The 13,235-nt window shown below is 36.5% G+C and overlaps 1 protein-coding gene across 1 annotated transcript; it reads left to right on the top strand.

The window, feature by feature from the left end:
• The first annotated feature begins 11,377 nt into the window (after nt 1–11,377).
• LOC114187773 lies at nt 11,378–12,395 on the top strand. The gene is made up of 2 exons (XM_028076142.1): nt 11,378–11,703; nt 11,843–12,395. The coding sequence occupies exons 1-2, from the start codon at nt 11,378–11,380 to the stop codon at nt 12,393–12,395; spliced, it is 879 nt and encodes a 292-aa protein (XP_027931943.1).
• The last annotated feature ends 840 nt before the right edge of the window (nt 12,396–13,235 follow it).

The following is a 13,235-nucleotide window of genomic DNA, read 5'->3' as shown; positions in this document are numbered from 1 at the left end:
TGAAAGAGAAGCATGACAAGCTCAAAAGAGAACTAGAAGACCTGAATCGTCATATTATCCAAGAGCATATTAACGGTTTTCAGAAGGATTTGCGACAAGCGGCCTTATTCCACAAGGATATCTACGCGTTTGAGGCCAAATTTGACGTGAACAAAGATGTGGTTGATGGGCTGCTTGTGAACAAAATGGAATCTAGCCTAGAGGAGGTAGCTGAGAAGTTGGTGGTCGAAGTAGATGCAAACCTAGATGAAGCCGTGGCCGCAAAGGTGGACGTGAAGCAACCAACAACTTAGGATTACTGTTTTAAATTTTCAATTTGATATTAATCCTAAGTTTGTAATAATTCATACAATTTTTTCTTTTGTTTGTTAACATGATGATTGTTTTCCGTATATTTGATGTTGTGTGATGCTGTTAGTTTGTGTTATAGACGCGCATTGTTGATGATTTTTTTGCCTTTGAATTGTTATAATGTTCGATATGGTCGTCCTAGACCGCTTATTGTGGTAGGTGGTGAGAAAGTTTTTAGAAAATAACTTAAGAATTTTTTAGAAAACAACATAATAATGTTGGTGTTCAACCAAAGCCACCTACTCTAGTGGGTGGTGGGGAATTTTTTAGAAATAACTTAATGATTCTTAAGAAAATGACATAATAATGCCGGTTTTCGACCCAGGCCGCCTACTCTAGTAGGTGGTGGGAATTTTGATAAATAACTTAACAATTTTTTTAAGAAAATGACGTAATAATGCTCGTGTTCGACCAAGGCCGCCTACGCTAGTAGGTGGTGGGGAACTTTAAGAAATAATTTTAACAATTTTTTGAGAAAACAACGTAATAATGCTGGTGTTCGACCCAGGTCGCCTATTCTAGTAGGTGGTGGGGAACTTTAAGAAATAATTTTAACAATTTATGTTCGACGCAGGCTGCTTACTTTGGTGAGTGGTGGGGAACTTAAGAAGTAATTTTAACAATTTATGTTCGACCTAGGTCGCTTACTTTGGTATGTGGTGGGGAACTTAAAAAGTAATTTTAATAATTTATGTTCGCCCAAGGCCGTTTACTTTGGTTAGTGGTAGGAATTTAAGAAGTAATTTTAACAATTTGTGTTCGACCCAAGCCGCTTACTTTGGTAAGTGGTGGGGAACTTAAGAAGTCTCTTTAACAATTTGTGTTCGACCTAGGCCGCTTACTTTGGTAAGTGGTGGGGAACTTAAGAAGTCATTTTAACAATTTGTGTTCGACCCAGGCTAGTTACTTTGTTAAGTGGTGGGAAACTTAAAAAGTCATTATAACAATTTGTGTTTGACCCAGGCTGTTTACTTTGGTAAGTGGTGGGGAACTTAAGAAGATAATCTGCGAATCTATTTAGTAAAGGAAAAACCCTTTGCTTCTATTCATAAGGTCGGGGTGCCTCGTTAAAAACTTCGTAGCCAAAATCCTCCTTAGGGAAAAAATGTCAAGTGAGGAAAAAAAGTACACCTAGGCTTACAAACATTGTGTTTATTACATTGGCAGTATTAATTAAAGTAGAACTTTAAATGAGACACGTTCTATGTGTTCGGTATCTCTTCTCCTGATAGCTGCTTGAGTTTGTACGCGTCTTTTCCTACATCCTCTCGTATTCGATATGGCCCATCCTAATTAGCTGAGAATGTGCCATCCTTATTCCTTGTGTTGCTGGCCATTCTCTAAACTAGGTCCCCTTTGACGAATGATCGCGGGCATAGGTTCGAGTTGTATTTCCTGGCCGCCCTCTGTTTTACTACGATATTTCAGATTTATGCTTTCTCACGTAACTCAGTTAACAGGTTTAGGTGGGTACATAAGTTTTGTTGGTTTTGGTCGTGGTTGTATACTTGTCGGCGTAAGGAGGGTTCTCCAATCTCGACTGGTATCATTGTTGTTGCCCCGTAAACCAAGTTAAAGGGGGATTCGTTGGTGGCGGACTAAGGAATGCATCTGTAAGCCCATAATATTTCCAACAAATCCTCTGGCCAATAGCCTTTTGTGCCATCTAATCTGTTTCTCAATTCGACCAATATGACCTTGTTGGCGACCTCAGGTTGTCCGTTGGTTTGTGGACGTTCCATTGAGTTGGTGACATGTTTGATTCTGAGACCGGTGTAGAATTTGACAAGTTCCTTATCTATGAATTGTCGGCCATTGTTGGTTATGATAATGTGCGGAACTCAATATTGGCATATAATGTCTTTCCTAACAAATTGTTGGACTTGTTGTGCTGTGATTGTGGCCAACGGCTTAGCCTTCATCCATTTCATGAAATAGTCAATGATAATGATGAGGAACTTCACTTGCCCTTTTCTTGGGGTGAATGGTCCCAAGATGTGCATTCCCCATTTTGCGAATGGCCATGGGGAGAGTATGGAGTGTAATTGCTCTTGTTTTTGGTGAATGAGATTGCCATGTTTCTGACATGTATGCTAGAGTCATTAAATGTGTATGCCCCTTCTTGTGGGCTAGGCCCCCCTTTAGCCATCTTGGACCAATATTCTAATTCTCTATGGGCATGGGCTGGGCCCAAATTTTGTGTATCTGTGAGGGGCTTGAGTTTGGAGTTAACAACTCTTTATTACACTACATGCTTCAGAGTTGTTGGCCTGGGCCGCCATGTATGTAATCTTAATTATCCGTCTATTATTTCTATCATAGGACTATATATAGGCGGTATCAGCTGAATAGTTCTTGAGATTTGCCTAGATATAGTACAGTGTAATACATATACATTAAGAAAACTGTTTTTCTTTACCTTTTCTCTTTTACATTCTTTGCTTCCTTCCATCTCATTGTTCATGATATGTGTTCATCGATTACCCAAATGTGCTTCCGTCATGCAGAATCATAAAGAGCAAAATATCTAAGAAGTACAAAATCTTCCTCAAACTTTGACTTGTGCTAGATCATTTGAAAAGAATTTGTTTGCAAAAGATACTCTGGTGTTAAAGTCAATATGATATGTTAGAGTAAATGCGAATGAATACATAATCAACGTAGTTCATAAAATGTGTTTTTAATATTACAATTCATCGACCTTACCTGTTGGTTAGGCTTTGGTCCAAGTAACTTAATTACCTGGTAATCATATCAGCGCAATTAATCCCATGGTCTAGCTCTTATGAGCGATAGTGATCTTGGCTCAGTCTGTTAGTGTAAGTCGAGTACATGTCATCTTAGAGGACCGACATGTACTTGATCAGGTCGTGTACTCCATAGGAACACTTTGACATTATACAACACAAATATGTTAATTTTAAGATTTAATATTAAAAAAATGATTAAAAAATATAATCATATGTGAAATTAAGTACTAAACTAAAATTTGGGGTTTTCTAAAGTAGAAACATTACATCTTTATTTTAAATAAGAAACGAAAGAAGTATTTAACCAAAAAAACATATAGGCTTAGGAAAATTTAGGAAAATTTAGGCTTAACACCAATTATACGATGTTAATATAGATTTTTTCACTATAAATTAAATATTCATAAAAACATGTTTACTGAGGTATGACATTAACAATTTAAAATTAGATGGTCTTCCAAACAAAGTATAGAATGTATAAAAGGATAAATAAAAGAAATAATATATGAAAAAAGGAATGATATATTTTCATATCAATCCAACTTTCCAACTCAAGACTAAGTTAGATATGTTTAAGTATGGTTTAAGTATATTTTTAGTCCCTAATCTTTAATACGAAATTGAAATTCATCCTGGTCCCAAACTTGGATACATTTTGGTCCCTAAAATTTAAAAACGAATGAATATAGTGCTTTTATCCTAATTATGCTAAATTTTTTTAAGTGTCAAACACTTTTCTAGTAGATATTAAAGTGAAAACGTGTCAAATGTTATATGTAACTCAAATACTAGCATGAATCATGTTTGGAACATCAAAAAAATTTAATGTAATTGGATTAAAAGAACTATATCCATTCAATTTTAAAGTTTGATGACCAAAATGCTTTAAAGTTTCGAACAAGGATGAATTCCAATTTTGCGTCAAAGTTCAGGGACTAAAAACATACCTAACCCTTTAACTATATATAGACTAGTTATAACTATAGTTAACAATATAACATAAAACTTGCTTCTCTAAATAAAACAAAAATTTAATAACAACTATAAACATGCACACTTCATTAGACAATGTCCATTAGACACACCAATTACTAGATGATCCAAACAATCTTAGTAAACAAGGAAGAAAGGCATAAATCAATAAATATACACCTTAAATTAAGTCTTCTGTTGGAACAATGTTATTAGGCTATTACTAAACAATCAACATTAAGTGAATCCAAACAATACATAAACGAACTTTAGGAAAAATACTTGGTAAGTCTCTTTACAAATACTTATTAGGTTATATCACAATATGGCTTGACTATCTACAATATGGTGTTGTCTGATTATATTGTTTGATGCAATGCCTTTGTTTGTTTTAATGTGTGATGGAGGAGTTCCTTCCTAGTTATATGATGCAAGTCAAGTTGGAGACCTCCAAGGAAGATGGTGGTGAGGAAGCTATGGAAAAGTGATGAAGGATTATGTTGTTCCTTTTTAACATTATTGAATATGGTGTGAGTTGATTAAGAAAGCTAAGTGAAATCCCCACTGGACATTAAGATAGCATGCTATCTAGATGTGAAGGTTCCTTTCACAAAGCTCAAGAGAAGAAGATGATGGATTGATTCAAAATGAAAAGGAAATGGAAGGCACATAAACAATAGAAAACCAAGAACAATTAAAGGAAGAAGAAAACATAAAATGGAAAGGAAAGAAATGGTAAAATGTGAGAAGCACGCCACTACAAGGCTAGGCTAGAAGCCATGGCAACCTTGAAGATAAGTGGATGTGTGCCACCACTTGCTATGCAAGATAAGGCTTAAAAGTATTCACTCCCAAGGGAGGAAACTCTCACAAATGGTTGAGACACAAGAGTGTTTTTACTTCAAAATATTCAACCCTTTTACATGTCTAGGAGCACCCCTTATATAGAAGAGTTTAGGGGCCTCTAAGCAAATAAAAGATACCTAAGGATGTCTCTACAAAAACCTAACCCTAGCTTCTAGAAACTAGGTCAAATAAGGTTACAAAAATGAGAGACAAAAGAGCCAACTATGGTGTGTGCAAGGCTAATTTCGTTCTAGCACAAAAGGAGACAAAGAATGTGTCTCATATGTCTCCAAAAAGTGGGCAAAGTGTGCTAAAAACAAAGGAGACCAAAGGTACATAGGTACACTTGTTTTATGCCTTTTACTTTATGCTTTATGCCTTTGCTTTACTCTCTCATCCACATAATTAATGTTCCCCAATCACCATGCGCCACCTACCATTGCTTTCTTACTCCTAATTAACCTACAAAGCAAATAAACATAGATTAGCATGTTGGCTTAAGTAAAGTCAACTATAGTCAACAAGTCAAACCTAGTCAAAGGTCAACAAGTCAACTAAAGTTGATTCAACTAAGTCAACTTAGGGAATCAAAAATAACAAACACAAATGAAAGGGATGAAGGATTAGTGAACATCCTTTCTAAACATGCTTAGTCTTCTTAAGCATGTGCCTTCATCCTTGGTTGGGGTCAATCCTTCATCAAAAAGGGTGGTGGGTATCTCAGTTTTATGGTATTTGGGGTGGTGAGATGGTGTTTAGTTATTCTCAAGAGAGGTTGGGCCAATTCAAGAGGAAGGTGGCTAGAAGAGCTCACATGGAATGCTCTAGCCTTTTGATGACCTAAATAAGTAGTATGGCACAATTTTGGCAACATAACATTACTCAATTCGTGTGTGAAAATACATGGGGGTGAGACCTCTATTTATAAAGTAAGGTGTCTCCAAAGTAGACCAAAATCCTTAAAATGCTACCTTGCACCAAACCCTAAAAATCACATCTTGTTGAAGAAGAGCATGACATGTGGCATTAACTTTTAGAAAGAATCTCCACTCCTTGCATGCTATGTGGAAAGCCACTTTAGAAAAAGTTCTCCACTAGGAAAGTGACACATGGCCATTGTAAGTAATGAAATGGTTGGTTTGGCCAAGAAGGGAGGGTGAATTGGCTTTAAAACACTTTTTAACAGCTTAAGAACCCTTTTCTTTGAATCAGATTGACCACGTAATCAGAAAACAAAAGTCTCAAGATAACACACTTTCAACTGATTAAAATAAAAAATAGCAGGTTAATTTGTTCATACATTATGAATCAAGAGATTAAAATATGAAAACAATCGGATAAAATTTTGGGAAATTATGCAGAAATGAAAAATGCACAAAACTCACTCAAGTGACACGCTTTCTTAATCAATATATGTTCCAATCAATATATATAACTTGATTACACTACCAGGCAACGTAAAAACTCATGCACACTTAACAAAGATTGATTTGCTTGGTTTTCTTAAGATTTTAAAGATGGACGAGATAAAAGAAAGAAGATCATACACTTGTTTTTATACTAGTTCACTCAATTATAGAGCTACATCTAGTTTACCAGGATAACTTGAGCCTAGTTTTCCACTATTATAAAAAATATTACAAAATCACACCAAGATTACTTTTTCGAATAATGCAAATACAAAGATTTTTGAATCTCACAAAAATCTTATCCCCAACATTTTAAGACTCCCACTTATAAACTTGGAATCACACCAGGAACGCTACAAAGGCAGAAAAACAACAAAACCTTATGGACCCTTTCCCTAGCCAACCAAACACACATTCTTCAAGCTTTAACCAAGCCAAAATGACTCTAAGATCAACCAAGATCTTTAATCTACTACTGCAACTGTTTAATTCAAAGAGAGAGTTTTCCAAAAGTGTATGATTGTTTTTCGCGCTCAAAAACTCAAAAATCGTGTCTCATCTCCCTGAAAATCAGCTTATATAGCTTGATCATAATTGAATTCAACAGGTTGATTTGTCTGTACAATTTGTTGATTTCACTTTACTTATGTGAAATCAATCAATTGAATAATAATTTATCTGATTGAATACATTCATACCAAAACTATATGCAGTAAGCCTTTTAACTTGTTAAAAACCTTTTTAACATATTGAAACGAGCACACCAAGAGTAAAAGGACATCTAACCTATGTCATATAGTCTACAAGTATAATACAACATATAAACTTCATGATCTTCACTTCATTTCCCTATTTAGCAAACAAGAAACTTGATCATCAATGCATCTTCATCAATTCTTCATCAACCACTTATGATCTCATGCACTTTGCTTTATTAAATCCTTGCACCAAGGTTGCTTGTGCTAACAGTCACTACCTTTGAAAGAAAACTCTCCACTAAGAGCTTGTCATGTGACCCCCATGTCTTTCCACCAAGCTAGAGTTACAAAATTAATCACCTAAGATTAGCTTAAGCTAGGCACAAACATTGCCCTACAACTTAAGCAAGATTGTTCAAGACCCTATACTATTGGGCCCTTCATACAAGGCCTAAACAAAATTATACACTACATGACCCTTAATAAAAGGTCTAAAATATTCCTAATCTACTAGAGATACTTCAAAATGGCCTAAAAGATATAGCTTTGCTTCACCTTGCATAGATGAATCCAACTCTTCTCGAAAGTGTTTGGCCATGGCTAGGGAGTATGCCATCAATAGGTCCATTTGGTCTTCTGGAGCTTAAGTTAGGTGGTGTTCAAGAATATGTTCTTTTATCTACCTCTAGATTGACCTAGGTTGCTCTATTTATAGTGTTTCTTTTTTCTTTTACCTACCTTTGGGGTAGTACCTTGCTCAATTTTTATTAACCCACCTTATCCTTGTTCTAACCTTGGATTATGATCCCAATCTTGCCTAACTATTTAGTTATTTGCTTCATTTTTTTGTTAATTAGAGTTTACGATGGTGTTGAAAGTTGTAGGCTTCGGGTCCAAATATTGCTGCATTGATTCTAGTGTTTCTATGTGTCTTGTGTGGTCATGATTGAGTGATCAAGAAGCACTTATGATAATCAAGCGATCTGGAAATGCTGATTTAATTGATCGGTTTGAGCAATATATGTATAATAAGCATGTATGTTGGATTGTCTTTTATATCAATTTATTGCACTTAAGTGATTTTTTGTATGTGAAGAAAGTGATACCTGACATCAATATACTTTGTTTATTCATGATGAACTTGAACTTTCAGCTAGAAAATTACATTGAGGCTATAACAAAATCTAATAGCCTTACCTTCTCAAAATCTCATATTACTCGCCAAGCGTTTCGTCCAAATCCTCTCCTTTTTATGGCTTTACAAGAGCCATGCATTCTACTTCAACAATAAAAAACATTATTGTCAAACAATGGTGCACTTGTGTCACCCTTGTAGACAAAGCACACATCAAGTGTACCCTCAATGATTGCTTGGAAATTTTCTAATCTAGAATACATCACCACATATAACACACTCTCCAACACACTAGCACGAGGAATATGAGTCATGCATTCATTTAAGGATCTTGCAATAGTAGTATTGGTTACAAATAGATAAATGGATGATGTCAAAAAATTAATGACTACCTTGGCACCACTCATTTCATAATGGTTTAAGACCTTTTGTATGTACCCTTATTGAAAGAACATCTTCTAATCACGATCCCACTTGATCTTCATGCCAACAATTTTACAGTAGCTATTAAGTCTTTCATCTTAAATTCACTACCTAATAGTGACTTTAGCTTTTAAATCTCCATGTTATACATGAATGCTATAACCATATGTTCTACATACAAATAGAACATAAACATGGGAACCATCTTATACCTTCTTATGGTACACTTAAGCATCATAAAGACTTTTGTTATACCTATGAGAGAGAATGGACTCATTGAATCTCTTAAGTCATTGCCTTAGATATTACTTCAAATGATACAACAACCTTCGTAGTCTAATTTTCTTTCCTTGGTTCTTTGAAATTTTCAACTTAAGATATTAGAATATCTACCTTAACTTTTTCGTAGAGGAGGGTGTCACACGCCAAGCCACTCTAGCTCCATATCTATGAGTGCCCATAAGCACAAGCAAAACTCTAACGGACATGTGTGTTGGAGTATAGGTATAAAGATCCCTTTATAGTCCACTCCTTTTTTCTGACTATACCTTTTGGCCACAAAGTAAGCCTTATACGTGACAACTTCAACATCAAAGGTAGAGTTTCCAATCTTCTTCTTATAGACCCACCTACATCCTACAAGTCTTAAGAAGGGACTATAATTCCTCATGGATAACCATAGTTGAATTGTTAGACTTTAAGATATGCCCATGTCCCACAAAGGTTTACTCACCCTAACAACCCTTTAAATTACCGCTAGTTTGATATGTTTGGATGATCTCATTTTCATACTCTAAGGGTGAATGTAAACGCTACCTGTAAGCCCCGTGGAAATTAATTAATTTAAATAATTAATTGATTAATAACTGTGGGTGGTGGGAACTTTGATAGCATTAAATGTTAATTGGTATGGCGTGGAAAAGTACAAGCTCAAGTGGTTGAGAGTACTTGATTGTGTGAGAGGACTTGGGTTCGAGTTTTATGTATTCCAATTGTGTGTTATTTGATTTATTATTATTTTTAATAGTATATTTGAGCCTGTTTAGTGATAGTATAATCAAGAGATTATAATAATTATCATCAAAGATGATTTGTTTGAATGGTGATGAATTGATTTAACATTAGGAGAGTCACGGGTTCAAACCTTGATAGACATGAATTATTTTATTTTATAATAAGCAGCTTTGGCTTGAATGTGAAAGGGCAGAGAAAACCTAGCAGAAGGGGTAGCCAAGCTTGAATGTGAAAGGGCAGAGAAAACCTAGCAGAAGGGGTAGCCAATAGGGGCTGAAAACCATTGTGTAATGATCATCCTTGAATAGAAATTAAAACCACCATAAAGCCTATTTTCGTTTTAGCACTTAAACCCCTAATTAAGACACATATAAAAGGCAATTTTGGGGGAAAAGAAGGGTTTTAGCAGTGCTGTTAATTGGCTTTTGAAAAGAGAACGAAATTAGAGAGTGAGAGGTGAGTTTCGGGTATGCAAGAGGCTGAAGTGGGAGAAAGTCTGAGGCAAAGCACTAGTGAGAAAAAAGGGACACTCTTCTCTTCCCAAATTTTAATCAAGGATTTCAGGTTAGGGGAAGCTGTCTTTATGTGTGTGAATTAAATTATAGAGTTGTGCTTTTGGGTTTTCTCTTCTCCATTGATTCTTGTATGATATGAAATCCGTGTTATATGTTATGAGATTGAGAAGTTGAGGTAAATTGATGTTGCTGTAAAGTCTTTTATGCTTTATGCGACTAGAATGAGGGTTTTGGTACTGTATTGGTTGCCTATGGTTAAACCTCATGTTTTGGCGATTCAAATGGAATTAAAACAGGTTCATGTGATGTGCTTGTTGATATAGACTGTTTTGTAATGGTGGTGATGTGTTTTGGTATTCATTGGATTGTTTGCTTGCGAGATTAGAGACGAAACTCTACTATTTTCGCCCAAGCGAGTTACTCTCGCCTAAGCGAAAGTTGCAGATTATCGATCTTGGTTCTGGTTTGAGCTTTTCGCTTGGCGACCATTGTTAGGGTTGAGCAACATGCTCTCCTGCTTAGGCGAGAATGGCTAGCCGAAGCGAGGTCACGATGAGACTTGTGCATGTTACATTGAATCCTCATCCAGGCGAGGGACTGTGTGTTTGAGCGAACGAGGGTCTCGATAAGACGAGAAGGTCTCGCCTCAGCGAGATATAGCGGTGAACTCATAATGATTATGAGGGTGGGTGTTTTGTGGAATAATAAATATTTTTTGACTTATCGGGTGGGTGTATTTCATATTTATTTATATCTGTGTGCATAACTCACCATATCTGCTTGTGTGTGGCGATGATCGGGTAACTTGTTATCCGGGAGCAGATGATGTTTCAGGTGAGCCAAGAGTTGCATAGAGGCAGAGTGAGGGAGCAGAGTACGAGGGGATTTTATAAATACTTTTATTTAATTTTCATGTAATTAAATTACTATTTTGGACTTTCAAATTGTAATAGAGAATTATAAGTATTTTGTTTATTTATAGTGGATATTAAATTTAAAGGTTTTAAAAATTTTCCACGTTTCGGGAAATGGATTGATAATAAATGAGGTTTTCATGTCATAATTGTTTAATTCTTTTTATTTTAAGTAATATCGTATCGGGATGTTACAGTTGGTATCAGAGAAAAATTTTTGAAAATATTTTAAATATTCTGGGGCTTTTGGCGAGTGAGATTATCGATTGATTATTTTTTGTGTTTGAGTTAAATGTTGTAAAGGTATGAATGGCTTTGTTTAACTAAGTGACTGATTCTTAACAGTTGAAATGTGGCGTATTCAGGCTATGGCTGCTAACAGGAGGAGAAGGAATGGAAATGGTGATGATGACATCGTGGAGGCTATTCACTGGATGGTGGATGCGATGCAGCCACCTGTAGCAGCGCAGCCCAGAGCAGTGATTGCGTCGGTCAGGGTGCCAACTATGGAGGATTTCCTACGACACAAGCCAGTAAAGTTCACTGGCAAAGCCTCTCCTGATGAAGCAGATGCATGGTTCCGCAAATGTGAGAAGATATTCAATGTGATGAACTACGCGAATGAGAAGAAGCTCCTTTTTGCCACCTATCTACTGAATGATGACGCCGAGTATTGGTGGGCGGGAATGCAACAATAGATGCAAACCCGAGAAGAACAGGTGGACTAGACCAGCTTCAGGACTCGTTTCCTAAAAAATATTTCTCAAATACGACTAGGTAGGACAAGGAGGCTGAATTCCATGCACTGCAAAAAGGGATGAATGGAGGTCTCTAAAGTTTGAGCGAGGACACAAACATGAGCTAAAGAAGGTGGTAACGCCTTTGACAGAAAGAAGATTCCCAATCTTGGTGGAACAGGCCAAGAGTGTTGAGCACCTGGAGAAGGGTCCTGGTCCCGTTGTTCGACATCAGGGGAATGTCGCAGAGGCTAGACAGATGAAGAAGCCTTACAGCCGTCTTCCTACCACCTCTGGAGACTTTAAATGCTTCCAATGTGGGGGAGCGCACTTGAAGAGGAATTGTCCTAAGTTGAAGAGTCAAACCAGTGGACAAGGGATCAGTCCTTGTTGCTTCATATGTGATGAGGTTGGGCATTTTTCTAACCAATGCCCAGAAAAGAAGACCAGTGCGACGAAGAAACCATCACCTCCTAGATCAGAGAGACCTAAAGTTGCTGGAAGGGTCTTTGCTATGACCTCTACAGAAGTTACACAGTCAGGTAATCTCATCATGCAATCTTGTTTACTTGGGGGGCATAATGTACTTGTATTATTTGACTCTAGAGCAACGGATGTGTGGCGAAGATGAGCTTAGAGAAATGTGACTTGGACTGTGAGTTGTTGGTTTCAACTCCATCTTCGAATCAGGTGGTTACTAGTTCAGTTTGTGTTGCGTGTGTGATTGAAGTGGCAAGTCGCAGATTCAAAGTGAACCTGGTGTGCTTGCCTCTAGAGGGATTGGACGTTATACTGGAATGGATTGGCTGTCTAACAATCACATCATGATCGATTGTTGACGGCGCAATTTGGTATTCCCAGAACATGCAGGGTTAGAGTTGATCTCAACTCAGCAAGTATTGAAGGAACTACAAGGAGGGGCCACATGTTTTATGGTGGTGGCCAAGCTAGATAAGAAAAGTGCTTCAAAGATAATCTGATCCATACCGGTGGCCACTGAATATGCGGATGTTTTTCCAGATGAAGTGCCAAGATTTAGATTGCATGCATGAACTCATAATGATTATGAGGGTGGGTGTTTTGTTGAATAATAAATATTTTTTGACTTATTGGGTGGGTGTATTTCATATTTATTTATATCTATGTGCATAGCTCACCTTATTTGTTTGTGTGTGGCGATGATCGGGTAACTTGTTATTCGGAAGTAGATGATGTTTCAAGTGAGCCAGGAGATGCTTAGAGGGGGAGTGAGGGAGCAGAGTACGAGGGGATTTTATAAATACTTTTATTTAATTTTCATGTAATTAAATTAATATTTTGGACTTTCAAATTGTAATAATAGAGAATTATAAGTATTTTGTTTATTCATAGTGGATATTAAATTTAAAGCTTTTTTTAAAAATTTCCCACGTTTTGAGAAATGGATTGATAATAAATGAGGTTTTCATGTCATAATTGTTTAATTCTTTTT

The sequence above is a fragment of the Vigna unguiculata genome, chromosome 6 (assembly GCF_004118075.2).
Source record: "Vigna unguiculata cultivar IT97K-499-35 chromosome 6, ASM411807v1, whole genome shotgun sequence".
Classification (NCBI taxonomy): domain Eukaryota; kingdom Viridiplantae; phylum Streptophyta; class Magnoliopsida; order Fabales; family Fabaceae; genus Vigna; species Vigna unguiculata.
The sequence above is the reverse complement of the archived record's forward strand: the minus strand, read 5'-3'. Positions and strand labels throughout refer to the sequence as shown.